Source organism: Aptenodytes patagonicus, chromosome 1, assembly GCF_965638725.1.
Source record: "Aptenodytes patagonicus chromosome 1, bAptPat1.pri.cur, whole genome shotgun sequence".
NCBI classification, from domain to species: domain Eukaryota; kingdom Metazoa; phylum Chordata; class Aves; order Sphenisciformes; family Spheniscidae; genus Aptenodytes; species Aptenodytes patagonicus.
In genome coordinates, this window is record NC_134949.1 from 156,691,271 (window position 1) to 156,713,855 (window position 22,585).

The 22,585-nt window shown below is 41.9% G+C and overlaps 1 protein-coding gene across 3 annotated transcripts in view; it reads left to right on the top strand.

Annotated features, from left to right (window-relative positions):
• NCK2 (NCK adaptor protein 2) overlaps window positions 1-9,279 on the top strand; it is an 87,642-nt gene extending 78,363 nt beyond the window's left edge. For all 3 annotated transcript variants that reach the window (XM_076360038.1, XM_076360046.1, XM_076360054.1), the window contains one exon: window positions 8,239-9,279. In XM_076360038.1, coding sequence (XP_076216153.1) covers window positions 8,239-8,433 — 195 coding nt within the window. In that variant the 3' untranslated portion in view covers window positions 8,434-9,279. The remainder of the gene's footprint in view (window positions 1-8,238) is intronic.
• The last annotated feature ends 13,306 nt before the right edge of the window (window positions 9,280-22,585 follow it).

The window sequence follows — 22,585 nt, forward strand, 5'->3', positions numbered from 1 at the left end:
TCAGTTTGACTTTTCACATGTTCCTCATATGCAATACTAAAATTTGGGATTGTCTGGCATGTTGGCTCTTGGCGAGGGAGATGAACAGAGGCTTCCAGTGACAGCAGAACAACAGCTGAAAGACAAGGAAATTGTTAATTCTGTAGGATGTTCTAAATCCAAATAAAAACTTACTGATGTTTTCCAAAAATTAGAATGCAGTTTATTATTATTATTATTATTATTGAAGTTAGGACTCTCGTTATTCCCTGAAATTTTTACATCATATGTAACATTATTGACAAAATACAGTTTTGTAATAGTCCCGAATATTTTTTTTTCTGGATACAGTATTGTCTGATTAAATATCAGGCATCTTTCCTTGATGAATTTGTTCTGCAGAAGACATGATAGCTGTCAAACTACCCTTTCTTTGAAGCTCTGTGTCATTGAGTTCCTATTTCTGTTCTTAGTTAACTGTAATCACTAAACGAGGGCAAATGCAAATAAACCAGAGGAGAACAGGAAGAAAAATTTAGATTTAGAAAGATTTAGAAAACATGACTGACTTACAGAGGCTGAGAGGAATCAGGTTTGTTTAGTCAACAAAAGAAAAGACTGGGTGGGGCATACAGTCTTCTAAAATGTAGAAAGCCACTAGAGGATTATGGTAATCATTAAATTACAGTAGTTCAGCTGTCTCTTCAAGGTAGCATCCTGTCTGGCAGGGGCAGGTGGGTATACTGGATGCGGTGTACCCTTGGTGTGCCTGTCCAGCAGGTAAAAGCTCACTTTTAGATGTGGATGCTGCATTTTGGGTTATCCTGAGACAGTAGCTATCAATTTTCTTCTGTTTTTTTGGGAAAGTGCCAGAAGGACGGTTTGAAAATTAATACGTTACTTAAAATACAAAAATGTGCAGCCGTTTCTCAGCACACACCATGTCACAGTGACCACTGTGCTACGGCTCGTTTCTTTGCTCTTAAGAGTCTACCTCTGGAGTAAATGAGTTTCCTTGAAAAAGGACACAGTAACCTTTTAATTTAATATGACATCATAACACTAAACACCCTTGTATTCAAAGCAGTTTCAAATTTGCTGCCTGCATTGTTGCTGGGAAATTGTTGCTTGTGGAGCACAAAAAGATTCATTCAGAACGTGGTCTTCAAGTTGTTTCCAGCATCTGACACTGGAATCCCAGAAAACTTACTCATTTCATATTACAGCAAGTTTTTTGCACACACGCAAAAAAAATGTGCTGAATTGAGGAACTTCATTTTTTTTTTTTTTTTCTTTTTCTAATCTTGATCTGGTTTTGCAGATCCTGTATTTGCGGGTTTTTTAAGCAATGAGAAAAAGTGGTTATGCATGTAAATGCCTCCTTTGTCTTAGTACTACTTGAGTTTTAGTTTTTACTAGGTTTAAAGAAATATTTTACTACTTCTCAAACTTTTGTCTGCCCTAATCTTTATATATCATACCATCATATAATTTGTTTATGTATATGAATTAGAAAAGCATTGGGGATTGCTAGTTGGTTTTTATTTTTTTTTTCTGAAGTGCCAGGAGTGATACAATAAGCGAATGGGCATACTTGATAGCATTGGGAAAAAGATCATAAAAGATCTATTTCAAGCTTATTATGTATGGAACAAAGAAAGATTTTTAGAAATAACTCTTAAATTCTTGGTGGTTGCTATATTTCACATGCGTGACTACAGAGGCTGTTCATGTTGTGGCTAAAAGTCACCAGGAGTGTCTGCATGATCAGAGTGAAAGATCTGGATTAGAGACCAGACTGAACAGAGCAAAGTTGTCAGCTCTCTGGTTTGCTCATCTTTCCACCAGACCAGCACTTCCCATTACATTGTGTTACGAACCCACCTATTAAAGCTGTGGATGGAAGGGTTATTCCTTTCTAAAAAGGCCCATAGATAAAACTGTGACTCATCCCGCTAATCCCGTGCCTGATTTTTGACCTGTTTTAGAGTTTTCTATAGCCTTCCATCACCATAGTTACGAAAAGTCATCTGTGTAAAAGTTTTCCTTAGATTTCTTTGAGTTTTGCTCTTGTTACTGAGCTATGAAAAACTCTCCTTGGATATATGAAGGTTTGTATTATTCTGTATTCACTTGATGAGACTGTCATGTTTTTCCATTTTAAATTTTAGTAGCTGCAAGATTTTACAATGTTTCTCTAGATTTAACTTACCAGATGTTTGTCTCACAGGTAGATTCCTTTAGCCAAAAATACTCTTCTCAGTTACGCTTAGTTCTAAGGGATGCTGCCATAGTGGAGAATATCCTGAGATTAACTCTGTCATGTAGCCAGGAGCCTGATTATCTTCATTAATTACGAAATACTATAATTAGAACCATAAACTTGTTTGAACCATTTAAGCCCATAGTTTATGTAACAGGCACAGTTACCTACTGATAACATTTTTGCCAACTCTGTTATACCTAGGTAATGTCACCTTAGTTTTGGAGATTTAAAAGAGGCAACTGAGGTGGAACATAGCTGGTTAGAAATACTGCTTGATTTGTTCTTTCTGTTGCAGGCTGCTCAGTTGATAAAACCTGAAGTTTGTTGTCTCATTTAAGTAGCACTCCTGAACAAATAATGCAGATTTAATCTGTGCAGTCTCTGTACAGCCACTTCTTACCCTTTTTGAATTGCAGGCTCTTTAGCGGTCAGATTTTTGTTCTCTCTGTGTAGTACCTAACACAAGACAAACAAGTCTTGGTTGACACCGTTGGCCTGGGTTGGGTAGGTGATTGTCATGCTTTGAAGATCTAAGATTCCACTGGGGAGATAAGCGAATTTGGAAGGAAGAGGGTTTTTTGTTCACATTCACCCCGGGGAAACAAGTGTGCTTGCTAGTGCCGTAGCTAACAGGAAGCAGTAATAGGTTGTGGCCCCGTGATGGGGGGGCAACCACACCACACCTCTCGCTTCTGAGCAGATCCTCTGCTGCAGACACCCTTAGACTTCAAAGGGAGCTTCTGTCAGGACTTGCAGTCCCCTTGCACTCTGCTGCGAGCGGCTGTGAAACTGGTGATTAGACAAACACCACTGCTTCGTAGCCCTACGATGTCTTCCCATGAAGCAGGGAAGATGTTATTTTTCTCAGACCAGTTCTGTTTATTAGCATGAATGAGCTATACAATTTTTTTGGACCATTTCAGGAGCAATTATTCATTAGGAAGTAATGGCTACCTTCTGCCAATAGTGTCACAGCTATCAAATTATAGTAACTGATCCTAAATGGGGTTGCAGGGTGTAGTATTAAGATGATACTGACGATTGTAGATGTATTAAGATAATACTGAGGATTGTAGGTGCGACGGGATTTGTGTCAGTCCCTTGAGATCGCATTTAGCTTCTGTGCTCTTTGTCCAGCAATAGTGACAGCAGAGGGAGGAGGCACAGGTTGAGAGTTCGTATTCTTTTTGAGGTGCTAATTCTGTAGCGTTCAGGGTGTCCCATATTTTCCTGGGGTTTTAATCCCGCAGGTGTTGGATAGAAGCAATGAAATGTAGCAACTGTTCAAAAACTGAAGCATTTGTCATGTTTTGTGACATGCTGTGATTGATGAGTACAGCGGAGAGGAGGAGAAAGTTTATTTTTAAAAACAGGCTTAAGGAAATATCCTAGTGGTTTATTTTAAATGGAAGAATAGAAATCTTATTAGAGCTGTATTTGAAGATCGATGGAGCCAATTCAATGTTTCTGACCTGTGTAACGTTGATTTTGGAACATGGTGAACATTACATAGAGAGGAAGGGTATTTGTTTATATCTGAATGAGGTGGAAGGGGTAGAAAAAGGAATTTTTAACCCTCCCAGATGGTTCTGTCCAGCCTGACCTTAGACCTATGACTTGTTTTTTTGGCTGGGTGACTGAGTAGGAGGAGTGAGGGAAAACCTGGGTATGGAAGTGGAAGGAGTTGGGGAGCTCCAGGGCAGGCTCACAGATGGGAGCTTGAAGGGTCTAGAATAATCTGAAGAATGAGTGCATGAGAATATCTTCCATGGAGGAAGGGTATTGCCAAGTGGAACTGGATTGAAAGGAAAAAAAAAAGTTACAGGATCAGTAAAAGGCTTTCAGAGGGATTTATGTTTCCCAATACTGCCATTTAAGATAAAATTGTCTAGTTTCATTCTCAGATGGAGATTGTAAAGAGGGAACCTTCTTTCCCGGTTTCACTTGTTTTCCCTTATATCGCTTTATAACTTGTCTTCATGATAAAGTTTCCCATCTTTTTTCAAAAGACAGTGAAGTTCCTGACCAAAGAAGTAAGATTAAAGGAACGTCTACCTACCTGTTGTTTTCCATATGCTGTAGGCACCAGCTAGCCTACGGTCATCTTAGTCGTAATCAGGAGTTAAAATAAAGGAATCTGAAACAATTCAAAGAAGTACTACACCTGGAGTGAAGAGCTGCAGATACATAACAGCTAATCTTCAATTTTCTGTTTTAAGAATTGGTTTAACTTCAGGTTTAGGTCTTCCCGATTATGACAGTACAGAAATATTCACACGTTCCCTGCCATGAAGTTATGCTCTGTAATTCTGTTGCAGAATCATCAGTTCCTCTATAGATTTCAGGGATTAAAGCTTACTTCTGATGTACCTTTATTTGGTGTATGTGAGGCTTTTATTCCTGGAAAAGTTAGTGTGCAAACATCCAAATGTAGCAATTTTCTTAAATTATAAGAGGGAGAAGGGAGAAAAATTGGCCAGCAGTTGAAACAAAATAGCTTAAACAGTAAATAAAATAAACAGACTTGGAGCATATCCAAGGAGGACAGCAGGGAACCAATTCAAGCTGCATTGAACCAGCATACTTTGAAATGGTAATGTTAAGAGCAGTAGTTTATCTAGAGATTTCTTTTTTAAACGGTCTTTTTAACCATTTTGCTTGTTTGTTAGAGTGGGGAAGAACCAAAATAAAAACAAATGCAAGTCCAGTTGCTTTTGCTGTTTGTTCTTAAATCCTGAAGAAGTTACTATGCTGAGGCCAATAAAGGGTTTCAGAATTTTTGCAACAGCTGTTCGAGCTCTTCCATCTCTTTGCACCGGATGATGGCTCTCAAAAGAGTTAGATCAGTCTTTCCGCTATTTTTTTTTTTTAATTAAATCAGATCACGAAAAGAATAAACTTTGTAACATATTCAGGAGAAAATAAGTGATAATAATGTCTTCTATTTATGCATCAATCTAATTAGCAGCTCTGAGGCTGGGAAGAATGGACAGTAGTTCAGGAGAATGTTCATTCATTGAAGTTATAATTAAAATGGCAGGAAAAGTATTTAATGTATTGTGTAGATCACCTCACAAAGATCTAAGTCTGGCCAGTGCCTGGGACATAGGACAGTAGATCAGAGGTGTAAGACCTATTCCAACACCTCTCTGTGTGTCATTAGCACATCCTTTCTGGTCTAAAGATAATGATTCTTAGCAGATACAAGGAGTTTTGAAAACTCATCATTTTGACATGCTGAAAACAACTGTGCTTGTTGTGTCACTTTGTGCAAAGCGATTACTTCACTTATTTTTAAAACTTTGTCATAACATTTTTTCCTGTTCTTAAAACAAAAAAATGTGTTTCGTTCAGATTATGAATTTCCTGTTTGTAAGTTCTTCTATTTTAAATGAGGGCCTTTTGGTTACTGGTTTTCATTTGGGGTAGGCATCACCCATGGAAGCAGCAGAAGTTAGTCAGCAAGACTTGATCTTGTTTTTTGAATCCTAAGGAGCTGGTCTGTAAGTAATCCCCTCAATGCTGTCCTTGAAGAGACCCTATGGACCTGCCTATTAGAGCACAGCGATCAGCATGCTGCCTAGAGCCCATGCCCTAAATTTCTCCTCCATGAGCCCACGGTCCCAGAGCTTCTGCAGAGCTTCGTTTATGCAGGCCTGTGCTTTGTTACCATTTAATGGCTGCTGCTTAGGGCTATGGAGATGTCCGTTGAAAGAGGTCCTAGGCCTGTGCGGTTATGGCTGCCAGAGGGTTTGTCCACACTGCATTCGGGGTCTTAGCAACAGCACAGTGTTGGTACAACCGGGTTAGCTTTAACCCAGTAGGGTAGGTGTTGAAAATAGGTCAGTCTTGGTGTGAGCTCTGTGCAGCCTTGTTTGCGATGCTTCTGAGGCAGGGGTTTAATATCAGAGCTAGCTGGCTTAAAATAGCAGTTTTCAAACTTGGAGCCAAGGATGGATGACAGGGCATGAAATGTATCTTGGGTGGAGCACTGGAAACCCCAAAGATATGCTCTTATGCACATTTCTTTCCATCCCTTTCCCCCACCCTCCCCAGTCCTCTCCTCTTGGCAGTCACAGGGGGTGTTGCGTGTATTTTGAGCCGGTGGCTTTGGAGCTGCTCGACGCCTGAGGCAGCCTTCCTGATGGAGTCTACACTGACCTGGCCAAGGCCTGGTGACACTGGATTATGGATGGAAGAAGTAATTCTCCTGTGGGTGTTACATAAAATAATTTTTAAAGAAGTGATGCTTGTAGATCTGGAATGTAGTGGCTCGAGGTGGAAGAGGGTTAGTCCAGAGGTGTGGGGAGCTAGCTGCTGGCTTAAGCAGCACAAGAGGGGAAGAGCTGCTGCCCAAAGCTGAGGTGCAAGCCTGGGGAGTTGGGCCAGAGCCAGATCAACAGCCATGGCAGGAGCTTTGTTTGCTTTGGGCAGGGCAGATGGAGTCTGAAGGGAAGGCAGAGAAGGTATTGGTACTAAAACAGGTGAGGGATAGATGTGAGGGATGAGATTTTGGGATAGGCAGAACGTGGGGGATGTCTGGGGCAGACACACACATCATTGCAGGAAAAGACAGCGTGCCTGAGAAAATGCTGTCCTTCAGCTTACTTGAGTATGTACTTAGTGTGTATCTGATCCCCCAAACGCAGTGTAGAGGACTCCGGAGGCTGTGGTTTCATAAACTGAAGTCTGGCGACAGCAGTAACGTCTGAGGGCTCCCGCTTCCCCCTGGTCATCTGCTGTGCCGCAGCTGCGCTTGGGGTTGTTTGTAAGGCAATGCTGTGAACCAGATAGTCCCTTGTGGATTTTGTTTAGCCTGGACGAGTTCAGGTTCACAGCACTGGCCCGACCAAAGCAGCAGCGTGGTGGTGGGGAGGACTGAGGGACTGCAGGAACGTGGCGTTTGAAGTGTGGCAGGTGTCTTCGACGGTTTCTGCCTGAAGCCATGCCTTCAGCGGGCACAGACCCTGCAGCAATACCTCCAGAGTCACATCAGGCGTTACTTATCTCCATTAAGTGCTTGCTACAAACTCTGGTGTGTGTTTTTTATTTTTTATTATTCTGTTTTCCTGCTGGCTGGCGACACCTGCCTCTAGCCACCTCTCTGGGGGGCAAAGCCCATACTCCCATCTCTACGGCCAGCCAGCAGCAGTCGATGACTAGAGATGGAGTTCAGCTGGAAGCGAGGGACAGTGTGTCCTTTCTACCCTCCTACGGCAGCATGTGGCGCAGAAAGCGGAATGGTCTCATCCTGGCTGCTTGGATGACAGTGCTCTCTTCGTTAAAGCAACCAATTGCCAAGATGAAGAGATTTATCATGTGAAATTGTTCTGTCCTGAATAACTTAATTAGTGCTTAAATTTCGTCTTTTGTGGGCAGTGGTTTGATGGTGAGATTTGTACTGTGTTTTTATTCTATAGCTTTATCTTTTTTTACAAAAAAGGTGTACTCAATAGGAGAAATTATTCCCCATACATGTGGTAATGAAGATAAAAGGTGAATGTGTTTTTGTCTTTTGCAATGCAAAGCAAGAATGGCCCTCTAGTGGTCACGGCTCTAAAAAAAGCGATATGGGGAATTTTCTTCATCTTACCCAAGCAATATTGCAATAATTGCTTTCTCCAGGACTCTCTAGCGAGGAAACCATATATGATGAAAGTTTTTCCCTTCTCCTTGACATTCTCCTGCTTCTAGATTGAGTAACTAAGATAATATTTGCAATTTAGTCATGTAATTGGCAACTTCAGACTGTGCATCTGGGGAGCTTTCACTTAACTGACTTAACTGTGCACGTTAATAATGATGGCAATTATTTATTGAATAATAGACTATTGCGTTTCTTAAGTATCTAAAGCACTGAGCTGTGGAACAAAGACTAGCATAAATTACCATCAACTATATGACACAGTTGGTTCCTGAAACCACAAAATTACGCCTTCATTTTGTTCACTTTTATGTAATTCTTTTTTTTCTTTTTGAATTCTTCTCAACAGCCCAGTGACTTCTCGGTATCTCTAAAGGCGTCGGGGAAGAACAAACATTTCAAGGTGCAGCTCGTGGACAATGTCTATTGTATTGGGCAGCGTCGTTTTAATACTATGGATGAGTTGGTGGAACACTACAAAAAGGCTCCCATCTTCACCAGTGAACACGGGGAAAAGCTATATCTTGTGAAAGCACTTCAGTGACGTTGAAGATGGACTTGGCCGCCTGGGCCTCTTATAACTTACAAGCCTTAGGTCCTAAATTCACTTTTATAGAGCAGAGCAATATCTGAAGCAGGCTTAAGGAATAGGCTCTTTCTAAAGTGTTTGCTCTGTTGGTTGCTGTTTGTCCTTTTTTTTTTGTTTGCCTCTTTTTGTGTTCCAGTTCTGTTAATCACCGACCACCTCTTTTCAGGTTGAGAGTTTCCCTTGGGTGGCCGTGGCGAGCACTCACCTTCCCGGCTGAGTTCAAAACTCCCCTCTCCTGTGTACGTTTACATAGTTAGCTCAGATCAAGGAGGGGCGTTTTCAATTCAAACCAGTGTTAATCTGTTCAGATTGCTCACGCAGGCAGAACTCTCCGTTCAGAGACATCGGGCACAGTTTGAATGCACTGAAGCTGCAACTACTTAAGTGAGAGAGAGTAGACATAACAGTTGTGGCTGTGAGTTCTGTAGCTATATCGCTTACCAAGTAGTATATTACAAAAACTCCTAGTTCCTAGAAGCACTCTTTACACTGTACTCTGCTATTACATTGCCTCTCTGACTCTTTGTAAAGAGTACACTAATTAAAAGCATTTTGTAATAGTACTTCTTAAACTACTATGGTAAGATTGTAGTAAAAGAAAACTATCTAGTGTATTTTGGTCTGTAATTGCAACAAAGAGAAATTTTATTTGAAAGTTGATTACTAGAGAAAGAATGATTGAATTGTAAAGGCTGAATGTTTTGGTAATCTACAACCAAATGTGCCATCCACATAATGCTTTTTCCTCTTGCCCTTCTGCTTGTTTGAATTAAACGATTATGTATTTAATTCTCAAAGTAATATGTATCTGTAGCTGATTGTTGACACTAATACAGAAGATTAATAAAAACTGATCTTGGGATGGGGTGGGGCGGGCTACCAACACTATATATATAATTTGCTTTACGGAAAGAAATCTTCAGGTTTTACAGAGGATGGTGTGGTTGGTAGGAAGAGACACACAGAATGTTTATGAAGAAAATGCATTTTTCTCTTTTCTTTACATTTAAACTCCTTTATGGTTTAAATATACAGTCTTTAGATGGCACATTCCTGAGATTGAAGAAGGGATCGTAAGATCTCAAAATCTTGCATACTCAGTTTTTTGGATATTGTAATAAAAAAGGTATTATGTCATGATGGAGTACTGGATTTATCCTTGGGTGGTAGTCCTGGTGTTGCTTTAGCAAGGTGAAATAGAGTGAATAATGGATTTGTTTGTCTTGGAATTTGTGTGGCCTGAAAAGAAAAATTCTGTGACTGCAGAGGGCAGTTTGATACGAGGCAGTGTCTAATGAGCTCCGTGTTACTTGTTTCTGTGATAAGTCCGTTCATGGCTTTAATGAAAACTGCAAGATGGAGCTGTTTCCTGGTACCTTTTTGCTATTAAAACATGTTCCTTACCTATTCTGTGTTTCAGCCAGCGGTAGTACAACCACCTCTGTGCATAACTCCAGTGTAGGTTAAGCAGGTACCAGTGCTATCTGACTTGCTTTGGTGTAAATCATACCGCTGCCAGGAGACTGCACTGGTACGTCTGCGAATGAATGACAGTCTTGCTCAGACCCAAGGGGCAAGTACAATTTTTGAAGTTCTACACATGTACTATTTTCCCACCGCTCTTGAAATCTTATTTCTGTAAGGTTATCTGAATTGACAACTGTATTTGAATTAACAACTGTATTTTTCTGTACGTGCATTAACTTAAGAATTGGGCAGTGACACTTCTGCTTGGTCCAGCTTAATGAAGGAAAGCAGTGATTCAGAGCAATCCAGAATGGTCATGCATTATCCTGAAGAGCACCTACCCACAACTATCTTCTAAGAATATAGAAGCTTTCCTTAGGAACTTGGTGAGAAGTACCTGTTGCTTACAATCTGCCTACAGAAGGACTCGACAGTGGGCTGCTTCTTAAACTTCGTAAGTGAATTCTGCAGAGAATGTAGGGTTTTGCCTTCTAATACCTAGTTCTTTCTTTAGGTGAATCTGAGCATGTACCGAGTATGGCAATGATGTTAAGAAAGTCAACTATATGTTGTATGAGCATTTTCAGGTTTGAGTGAATTGCTTTTCAGTCTCATTGACTCTTTGTAGTATTTGGAAAAATGATATATGGGAATGATTTTCCTTTTCAGTAAACTGATTACTGCAATTACTCTTTCATGCCCCTTGTTCATTTTTCTGAAATGTTCCCCATGTTTCCTGTTCCAGGAGCCTTTGTATGCCTCTTACAATCCTTTTTTTTCCACTTTTTTTTATAGTCCCTTTTTACAAGCTCTGTTAGTTCCTAACCCCTTTCTAGTCTTAGTAGCTTAGAACTAAATCAAATAGATGTATGTTAAGTTTTTACCATATGCTTTATATTTTAATGGATTTATCAAATCCTTTTTTTTTTTTTTTTTTTTTTTGTTACCTCACCCTCTGTAAACAGCTTCTGTGTATTGAGGTGTGAATTGTTCAAGTATTTTGTTTTGGAAGCAGTTAGTTAATTTATGACCTAGCAGTGTGAACAACTAGCTTGAGGTTTTTTTTTTTTTGGGGGGGGGGGGGGGGGGGGGTTGTTTGTTTTTTTTTTTAAACAAGCCTCATCTTGGTTTTGCCCATGCTGTATTTAATCAACATGCTCTCCATTCAACAGGTGCGTTAATAGTTCTTCAGTTGTTCCCATCTTTACTAATTGAGATAAGTTTCTGCAAGTTTTGCTGCCTTTTTGACCTCATTTGCTGGATTGGGCCTAAGCATTAACAATCTTCAGTACTAACTGCTTAATAAAGGGGCAATAGACATGGATTTTATGTTTTATTTTCCTATTTTATACATAACCTTCTATCATTTGACAAAACCTCACCCTTATTTTTTGACTACTTAAAGCCTCTTTGTCAAAGCATGGAGTTGGGAGTGTGTGGGTTTTTTTAAGATGAGAGGAATTGTGGTGACCTGAGTTTCTTCACCTGCAGTTTTCATTAAAGGCTCAAATAATTTCTGATGGAGTAGAAGTGGTGATTTTTCTTTACATTATTCAGTCTGGCTTTTCCCATCATACCTGGTTTGTATAGGTGCATAAGTTGTACTTTTAAGTATTATTCCTGTACAGCTGTTAATGTTTTCTTGCCTTGCTGGTGTTTACATAGGAATGTGAATGAGTTGTCTGAGTCCATAGCAGTTGCTGTACTTTCCATGCAGTGGCAGGAATCTGAGATACATGTTTTCACTTTTAGTTCCGGGAGCTTGTTGACGAGCTCCCTCTTCCAGTTATCTCAACCATTTGTGGTATCACCGAACAGCCCTACCTTGAGTAGGCACAAAAAGACGGTCAAAATCCTGTCACTTCGGAACTTACACATCATAGCCCATCTATTCTGTAGCACTCCTCTTTTGAGGATGTTTTATTTAAAGGATGCTGTGGTAGCTGTTCTTCATAAGTATCTACAGTGTAGTCCTTTGTCCCAGCTTTTATGTTGTTCAGTCTTATGAAAGTATGCGTGTATGAGACATTTTCCAAGGGGTGGGGAGACCAGTGTTACGCCAACCACTCCAGAGTGGTGTATAGCCCCGCGTCAACTGGGAGCTGCCGTTCTTTGCGCAAGCACCTACACTGCCACACTACTGTTACTGGTGGTGGTATATGGCCAAAAACGTTGGAGAGCTTCAAGGTTTACACTGGTTTGCAGATAAATGCACGCAAGCTTCTGCACAGGTCCCAAGCCAGGCAGCTGCTAGCCAGATCCAAATTGGAAGAAGCATGAACCCATGGCATGGTGCTGAGTCTCAGCCTGAGAGTCTTGCGGAGAAGTACAGCAGAAACACTTAACACAGCTGTGCAGTGTTCAGCTGGCTTGGAGCATGTCAGCAAAATACCGCACAGTTGGGTACCAGGTAGCCACCGCCGACCTGATTTAGTATTGAGGGCAGTCACGTATTAGGTGGAGACAAATTATTAAAGGTTTAATCTAAGAGCGAACTGAGACCATGCCAGATAAACTCACATGCATCTACTGTATTATAAAAGCAAAGGGTTTCCTTAGTCTTTGCTTTTGGGGAGAAGAGAGAAGAGGCAATAAAGACGTGCGGTTGGGTAATTAACGTGAATATGGACTATATGAATGGACTGTAAAGTCCCAGTCTTGAATGATTCTGTTTAGTGTTCTCTATTCAGATATTTTTGTCTCATAAATTTATATGGAATCCTTAAAGTTTACAGCTGTTCTTCCAAGCCTTTATTGTAGCTTTTCTATACTGTAAAGTTTGCTGCCTGGTTTAATGGTTTCACTAAGGGTGAATAGAGATCTTCCACACTTAGAACGATAACTTTTGTTATAACAGAAAGTTGAAGTGCTTTTAAAATACTACTGTACAATTTTACTTATAAAAATAAGTCAGATTTTGCCTAAATTATAAATCAAAAACTAGAAAAGGGATCACATTTCTTCTGGATTAGGTCTGGCAATTTACTTGGCAAAAGCTACTAAATAACTGTAAGGGCTTTCATTCCTTCTTGGTCTTAAACTAGTTTAATTCAGTGATTTAGAGATAAATGAAACCTGTGCAACCTTCATAATCTGAATCTGATAAGTTCTGTTTTCTTACTCCAGTGGGATGGGATGACTCATTTTTAAATGGAAACTTGTTAACATATTAATACTGATAAGCTGTGAAAGGTGTATTGCTAAAGTAACTCTCAGCTATTAAAATGCACTGAGAACTGTGAATCTTTCTATTCCTTTCTCTCCAGTACATCCAAAATTCAGTGCCTTTTTTAAGAAGTGGAAAAGTGTAAACCAGCAAGAGTACAGGGTGCACAGTACTGAATAGTGTTATAGATCACCTGGACCACATGAATGAAAGGTTTCAGAGGAAAAGGAGGATGCAGGTAAATGCTGCTGTTCATTCACTAGTGGCTCCTAGGTGGAATAGACTTTTAAGTAACAAGTAAATCAGTTGTGCAATACTATTCTAGAAAGTAAAGAATCATAGAATCGTTTAGGTTGGAAAAGACCTTTAAGATCATCGAGTCCAACCGTTAACCTAGCACTGCCAAGTCCACCACTAAACTGTGTCCCTAAGCACCACATCTACATGTCCTTTAAATACCTCCAGGGATGGGGACTCAACCACTTCCCTGGGCAGCCTGTTCTAATGCCTGACAACCCTTTTGGTGAAGAAATCTTTCCTAATATCCAATCTAAACCTCCCCTGGCACAACTTGAGGCCTTTTCCTCTTGTCCTATCACTTCTTACTTGGGAGAAGAAACTGACACCCACCTCGCTACAACCTCCCTTTAGGTAGTTGTAGAGAACGATAAGGTCTCCCCTCAGCCTTCTTTTCTCCAGGCTAAACAATCCCAGTTCCCTCAGCTGCTCCTCATAAGACTTGTGCTCTAGACCCTTCACCAAGACACCTTCGTTGCCCTTCTTTGGATGCGCTCCAGCACCTCAATGTCCTTCTTGTAGTGAGGGGCCCAAAACTGAACACAGTATTCAAGGTGCGGCTGCACCAGTGCTGAGTACAGGGGGAAAATTACTTCCCTACTCCTGCTGGCCACACTATTTCTGATACAGGCCAGGATGCCATTGGCCTTCTTGGCCGCCTGGGCACACTGCCGGCTCATGTTCAGCCGGCTGTCGACCAACACCCCCAGGTCCTTTTCCACTGGGCAGCTTTCCAGCCACTCTTCCCCAAGCCTGTAGCGTTGCATGGGGTTGTCATGACCTAAGTGCAGGACCCGGCACTTGGCCTTGTTGAACCTCATACAGTTGGCCTGGGCCCATCGATCCAGCCTGTCCAGGTCCCTCTGCAGAGCCTTCCTACCCTCGAGCAGATCAACGCTCCAGCTCAACTTGGTGTCGTCTGCAAACCTACTGAGGGAGCACTCGATCCCCTCAACCAGATTATTGATAAAGATATTAAACAGAACTGGCCCCAGTACTGAGCCCTGGGGAACACCGCTCGTGACCGGCCATCAACTGGATTGAACTCCATTCACCACAACTCTCTGGGCCCAGCCATCCAGCCAGATTTTTACCCAGCAATGAGTACTCCCATCCAAGCCATGAGCAGCCAGTTTCTCCACGAGAATGCTGTGGGAAACGGTAGACAACATCCACAGCCTTTCCCTCATCCACTAGGCGGGTCACCTGGTCATAGAAGATCAAGTTGGTCAAGCCAGACCTGCCTTTCATAAACCCCTGCTGACTGGGCCTGATCACCTGGTTGTCCTGTATCTGCCACGTGATGGCACTCAAGATGATCTGCTCCATAACCTTCCCTGGCACTGAGGTCAGACTGACAGGCCTGTCGTTCCCCAGATCCTCCTTACGGCTCTTCTTGTAGATGGGCGTCACATTTGCTAACCTCCAGTCAACTGGGACCTCCCTGTTTAGCCAGGACTGCTGAGAACTGATTGCAAGTGGCTTGGTGAGCGCTTCTGCCAGCTCCCTCAGTACCCTTGGGTGGATCCCATCCGGCCCCATAGACTTGTGTGTGTCTAAGTGGTGTAGCAGGTCGCTAACCATTTCCCCTTGGATTATGGGGGCTTCATTCCACTCCCTGTCCCTGTCTTCCAGCACAGGGGGCTGGGTGCCTGGAGAACAACTGGTCTTACTATTAAAGACTGAGGCAAAGAAGGCATTAAGCTCCTCAGCCTTTTCCTCATCCTTTGTCACTATGTTTCCCCCTGCATCCAATAAAGGATGGAGATTCTCCTTAGCCCTCCTTTTGCTGCTAATGTATTTGTAGAAACATATTTTTATTGTCTTTAACGGCAGCAGCCAGATTAAGTTCTAGCTGGGCTTCGGCCCTTCTAATTTTCTCCCTGCATAACCTCACAACATCCTTGTAGTCTTCCTGAGTTGCCTGCCCCTTCTCCCAAAGATCATAAACTCTCCTTTTCTTCTTGAGTTCTAGCCAAAGCTCTCTGTTCAGCCAGGCCGGTCTTCTTCCCCGCCAGCTCGTCTTTCGGCACATGGGGATGGCCTGCTCCTGCACTTTTAGGATTTCCTTCTTGAAGAATGTCCAGCCTTCCTGGACTCCTTTGCCCTTCAGGACTACCTCCCAAGGGACTCTGTCAACCAGTCTCCTAAACAGGCCAAAGCCTGCCCTCTGGAAGCCCAAGGTAGCAGTTCTGGTGACCCCCTTCCTTACTTCTCCAAGAATCGAAAACTCTATCATTTCATGATTGCTATGCCCAAGACATCCTCCAACTGTCACATCACCCACAAGTCCTTCTCTGTTCCCAAACAACAGGTCCAGCGGGGTGCCTTCCCTAGTCAGCTCACTCACCAGCTGTGTCAGGAAGTTGTCTTCCACACACTCCAGGAACCTCCTAGACTGTTTCCTCTCTGCTGTATTGTATTTCCAGCAGACATCTGGTAAGTTGAAGTCCCCCACGAGAACAAGGGCTAGTGATCGTGAGAATTCTCCCAGCTGTTTATAGAATATTTCATCTGCCTCTTCATCCTGGTTGGGTGGTCTATAACAGACTCCCACCATGATATCTGCCTTGCTGGCCTTCCTCCTGATTCTTACCCATTAAACACAACCCTATCGTCACCATCATTAAGCTCTAGACAATCAAAACACTCCCTAACGTACAGGGCTACCCCACCGCCTCTCCTTCCTTGCTGATCCCTTCTGAAGGTTTTATAGACATCCATTGCAGCACTCCAGTTGTGTGAGTCATCCCACCATGTTTCCGTGATGGCAAGTGTGTCATAGTTTTCCTGCTGCACAATGGCTTCCAGCTCCTCCTGTTTGTTGCCCATGCTGCATGCATTGGTGTAGATGCACTTCAGTTGGGCTATTGATACCGCCACCTTTTTTGGGGGAGAAGCCCTAATTCCTACATGACCATTCTCAGGTGCTTCCGTGGTTTCTAACGCATCCATAACCCTTGCGTCTTTGCTGCCATGTGCATCTCCATCCCCTACCTCCACTGAGATGGCAGACGGAAGGACCTCGCTACCACACTGTTCCTTAAATGTTGGTGTGCTGCCCCCAGGCTTATCTCTAGTGAGCCTGGTTTTATCCTTTTCCCAATTGCAATTGCAACCCAAATATGCACCAACTTTAGTATATAATAACAATGCCTAATAAGTGTATGTTCTTGTGCTGGTGTCTTGCAAAAGCAATAGTTTATTGCCTTTTTCTCTATATTAGGTGGGTGTTCGTATCTATAGCTGTTGGATGTAGTTATAGTTTGTTGGAAAATCCAACACACAGAATGTTTTTTGAACTAAATTGACTTAACGTGAAATATAACATATATAATATACTTAAAACTATAATATTTTTTTGGTCCTTTGCATGCCTCTGGAACCCTATGCTACTTTTGTATTTGAAAATGCAAGTTTTTCTGGCATATTCTTGGTGTTTCTTTTCTTGTTATAAAATAGATTCTCTCCCTTGTGGTTATTTGAAATATCTACCCAAGCTCATATGGAAGCTGACTAACAGAAGTGGCGTGTAACCATTGACAGGTTAGACAAGTTTTTCCTTGCACTTTCTTTCATATGTGGTGATATTAAATGTTTTAGGAGTGGGAGGTTCAAAAAAAAAAAAAAGAAATAAAAAAGAAGACTCTTTAACTTGACAATAACTTCAGCAGTGGGAGCCCACAGTTATGAGGAAAAAGTAACAGGTAGGAAATGTTCTTTTCTATTTTCTGAAGTGAATTTAGTTTGGAATTTAGCTTGACATCGTATGGCACTAAGTGAAGTGAATACTTCAGTGCGTGAAGTATTACAAAGGTTAACAAATTAAGCTGACTTGGTCCAGCTAAATGAAGGAATGGATGGATAAAATTGTTAATCTCAATGTCCTACTCTAGAAGACAGTAGTAATCTTCAAAAGGGGAAAACTGTGATTTGGGGGACTTTGGTGGTGGTGGTGGGTTTTTTTGTTTTGATTTTTGAGGGAAGACTTCAAAAGAGGTGTCTTGCTCCAGTTTTCAAGCCAAATTTTGCTTCTGAGCTTCTTCCCAAGAAGCATCTCTTTGGGTATGAGCCAGGCCAAAGAGAATATGTTAACTAGAATTATTCTCCCAGCTATAATTGAAACTGTGGTGGTGAATAATGGGTTACTTTTTTTTTTTTTTTTTTAATTTTGATCTCCATTAGATTGGATACATACATTTATATGGTAATTAATTAGTGGGTTCCGTGGGTTACTGACTTAGCTTTTCACCTGGATTCAACTCTGTCAAGTTAAAATAAGCTTGATCATTTTTTTTTTTTTTTGTTCCTTTTTGTGTCACAGAACCAGTAGTGCATTCAGTGCAATTATAATTTGTAATGCAAAGACGCCCTTCAGTTGTGGGTGGCTGGTATGTTTGGAATACTAAGTCCATAGATGATGATGATAATACAGCCGTAAAGAATCGCGGGTAAGGGCACCAGCAGACAGGCAGAGAGAATGGGCTCCTGGGCACATGAAGCAAGTATCTGATGGTTTTTCTTTGGAGAATTAGGATGTTTATTTTCATTTGAATATGCATCGCTAACTTGTAAAAATGAAACTTAACCCTTTTTTGGTGTACAGTCTGTTTATTCAGAAGTAAATTCCAGGAATTAGCATTGCAGGAGGGAAAGTAGATGTTGAGGCCTTAAGAAAAGTGAAGGATACTGGTGTTTGTGGCTGCTTTCCTACTGAAAATCCTTACAGGTTTATATCCCAGTGAAAAGTGGGACACTCCGTGTTACTTGGTTTTGCACCAGTGCTGGCCCGACTTTGTGCTGGCATAACCTGTCTCCACTGAAGACGAGGTAGCTGTGATTATGTTAGAAGAGATTTCCATAACGTAGTCAAGGCTCTTGTGCAGCTGGCTTGGGCTAAGCACAGAGTTCAAGGTGAAGAGCAAGCTGTTGAATGACTGTTCACCAGTAATGGGTGGGTGCCACAGAGAGCTCTTTTAATCCAGTTATTTTTGTCCTTTGCCCTTACTAATTCAGCAGTGGGTGCTGACATTATCAGTGTTTGATGTTCTGTGTTAATAAGGCACAGAGTTGTTTCTTCTGCTAACAGGTAACTTTGATCAGATGTGCTACTTCTCTGGCTTGTCTCTGTGAAATCATTCTGCTATGAAATTCAGGATGGTTTAAGAGAAATCATGGCATTTCTTTTTAGCTGGCATTTCTGATGTATATAGCACACCTACGTTGTCAGCCTTCTGATGCTCTTTGGTGTAACCTCTTCTGCAAAAATGAGAAGTCTGAGCATGTTTCAAAAGTTAGCAATCTCAGTTCAGTCCTTTGCCACGTGGTGAGTGTTAGATTAGCAATCGTGGGCCCCTTGATGGCAATATCTCATGTTTTTTAACTGTGGTCTTTGAGACTTGTCTCCCTAAATTAACATCAGATTTGTCTTCCCCCCACCCCCTTTCTTTTTTTTTCTTTCCTTTTTCTTTTTTTTCCACCTTCTCAAAAAAGCACATGTGTCTGTCTTTGGCAGTCCTGTTACTTCCCAGAAACTCTCCTTGGCTGTTAGAAACTTTGTGGACCGTTTGGAACAGCGGCCTTTCCATCCAGTGTTGGCTTAATGGGAAATAATACCCTTCTTGATGAATTGCATGATCCTGTGGTGGGGGAAATAAGAATTGAAGGTGCTTTCCTACCTTATGCTAGTTCTTGGGAGCACTTCGTGTTAATGGAATGAACTCTGGCCGTTCTTCAGAAAAGAAACAAAAAATGGGAACAGGTTACAGTTCTGGTTTAAAACAAATCGCTCTGTAAATGCTTGCAAATCATTTTAAAACTGTAAGAATGGAGAAGTTCATTATATAATGCAATGCCAGGAACTACTTTAGTTACGGATGGAAGGAGGAGACTGCCTTCCTCAGCATTAGCAGAACGTTAATTCTGCAATACTCGTAGAATTTTTGAAAAACAAACCCAACCACCTTCAGAAACATATCCAAAACCAAGCTGTGCATACTAAGTACAGCTCTGAACCTTTGAGGATAGGGCACCACGCAGTCATCTAGCTTGAATTTTTGTTATTTTTCTGTTAACTGCAAAGATTTTACTTTTACGATGACTCAGATGAATGAATTTTTCTTGTGTGTTTTCTAGTGCAGTTGCATGTGGTCTGGCATCGCTTCCATTCGAGCTGGTTGAGTTTCCAGGAATCCTGCTTGTCCTGTGCTTTGTTCCGCACTGCCTTCCTGCCCCATTTGCACTTGGTCTCCTACTCTGCCTTTTCTCCTTTCCTCCTCTGTTTTCTCTTGTGCCCTAAAGCTTCTCAAGTTTTTCAGCTCCTTCTTCCTTTCTTCAGTTGTCTCTACTCTTCCTCCATTTTCAACCTCTAATATTTAGATCCTACCTAATGAACAGGAAAAATTGCTGTACTCCACACTTCTCCCTCATACATCCAGGTTGCAGAGAATCAGGCCCACGTCCCCAGGTGGAGCTGTATTTGTGCTGTGGGCACAGCAAGGAACAGGTTGTCGAGCGACTGTATTTCTTGAGCAAACCTGTTCTTATCATTCACAGAGGTGGTTTGTTGGACGATATAATCCCGGCCTGAATCAGCAGCTTGACTTTAGGGCTTCAGTGCATGTGTTCTCAGTGTTGAAGGCTTGGTGCTCAAACAGGCTAAGCAGCTGCAAATCTGAAATGGGGAGGGGAAAATGACATGGTCAGTATTTCTGCATATTTACCCCAAATGTCACGCAGCATGCTCATTAAAACAGGGGCAGTGACATTCTTATGTTATGTTGGTATTTGGGGGTGGTTGCCCACCCTTCCTTTCCTGCTTGCCGAAGTTTCTTCTCCCTGACCTACTGGATGGTATTTTCCAGTACTGAAGAGAGAAAATACCAAGGATTCCTCCAAGAGAGTTGCAATTCAGCAGTAGCAGTTTTTGTGAGATCTGATTTGCTTGAAGGGCGTCGATGCATAGTTAGGCTGACATAGTGGAGATGTTATGCTGGCATATAACTATAACACTGTGTTGTAGCTGTAAATGACAGTTCGTACTGTTTATTGGGAGTGTTATAATTATGGCGTCTGCTATAAATCTTCATTCAAAAACCTGATACTGTAAACAAAGCCCTTTAATTAAAAAAAAAAAACCCTACCCCCCAGCCCACGTACAAAAGGAAGGAACAGCTCAAACTGAAGAGAGCACCCAAAATAATTGCTGTGTACTGTACAATGATGATGGAGAGCAGACAAAGAGCATACACTGAGGAGCCATGGAAATGAAGCATCATAAAAGGACTGGTGACAGATAACGCTATTAGGAGCGCACTCACCCACGCGAATGCAATGATACATATGTTGGCACCAGTGAGCAGGAGGGAAGTTCAGAATGATTGCACAAGGCGTTTGCTAAGGGACCGGGCTTGGCAGGCCCAGGCCGGAGTTTTGTTCCGAAGCAGTTCTTGCTTTTTCTCTCGAGATGCAGAGACGGGATATAAACAGCAGTGGGCTTGAATAAGCAGTCAGCCTCTGCTTCTGCAGTGGGAAATGAAGACATCTAAGAAATCCCCTTTGTCCCAGATAGATGTGTGTGTGCACACATGTTTACTTTCCCTCCATTTATAAGACTTCTTCAAATTTGATTTGTTCCAGAACTAACTCGCTTATCCCTTCAGAATCGGTGCACACCTTTCCGTAGCATGGTGATCGCTGGGGAAAGGTTTGATTACATTTGAACATGAGTGCAGACTTGCCCTAGACTGCACATGGGTGACTAATCCTTGATGAGCTCAGTGCTCTCTGAAGGGAGAGTCAATGTTTGAACAATTTTAGTTGTGCCCATGATTGCATTAAAAGTCCTCACTCTTCCACCTTCCCCACTACATTGATTGCTTGGGGATGCATATCCCTTTGGCTTCTGCGATCTGTTTTGCAGCCCTGATACTTGTTCAAATTTATTCCAACTTTAAGTCTGATACTTGGAAAAAAAACCCTTGAGCCTGCTTCTCCTCAGACCAGCCTTTCCCATTGAATATGAAAAATGACCGCACTTGTGTAGTCGTACACATGCCAGCCAGGGAACCTGGTTGTCCACTGCCATAACCAGATGAACATGTTGCCTGCCATCAGCATCCAGAAAATAAAGGATTACTCCATCACCAGTGGAAGAGCAGTATGAGGCTCTATGTCGAGCCTATGTCATTCCACAGCCACATGGATACAAGTTGGATCGGGAGCTGATGATGTGTAAAACTTGATAAGGAGAGGCAAAATATGCTGCGCGTCAGTTCTGAATTGGCTCTTTTCAATGCAGAGGTTTTAATGGCTGTGCTGGCCCTCCTATAACCGTACAGTTGTAATAGTAGACTTACCAGTACTCATATGTTAGGGCGATGCAAGGCCTGAAAAGCGCTGAAATTCACTGTAGTGTTTCTAAAGCAGGAGAACATAATTGTTGCAAAAGCAGTGAATCTGGACTAAAATACACCTTTCTTGCTAGTGATATTGACTGACCCCCTCTCTTTGCTGGTTCCCTATCAGTTCTTGTGGGGTCTTCTGGCCAGGAGCCATCTCCTCCCAGGCGGGATGGGTGGGAGTGAGTTATGAACTTTTAGCATGGTGCTCTGAACTAATCCTTCCCTGGGCTTTGGACTGCTGTGCTTCCCAGTGATGAAAACCACATCCATCATTTACTGGCCTGAAAAAGAAAGCGGAGATATTTTCCCAAAAGCTTGGATCTGTGTCAGCAGAAATTAGGAAGAACAGTAATTTGAAATTAAGCTATGATAAATTGTGATCTAGACAGCTAGAGATTTTCATGCTCATCTAAGATGACAGATAGCCAGGTACTGCAAAAATAGGAAGAGTTAATGAAGATGCTTCTTTCTCTGAATGTCATTCACCCTTCTTGTAAGCCTTGGCCTTTCCAGCCCATAGGGAAGTTTGACAGTGCTTCCTCCCCTCCTAATTTCTTGCCCTAGAACTCAGGAAGCTGGACAGTCTTGGTACTGTCTTCTGGTAAATCCTTACAATTTACACTCGCCGCATGTGTTGAATATACAGACTTGTTAACATACTTCAGCAAGATTCTTGAGTAATTATGCAGACACAGACACAAAATCACTCACCCTCAGTGACGCTGCCTATACTGGGAAGTGCACATGTACCTCTGCATATATATATTTTTTTAAC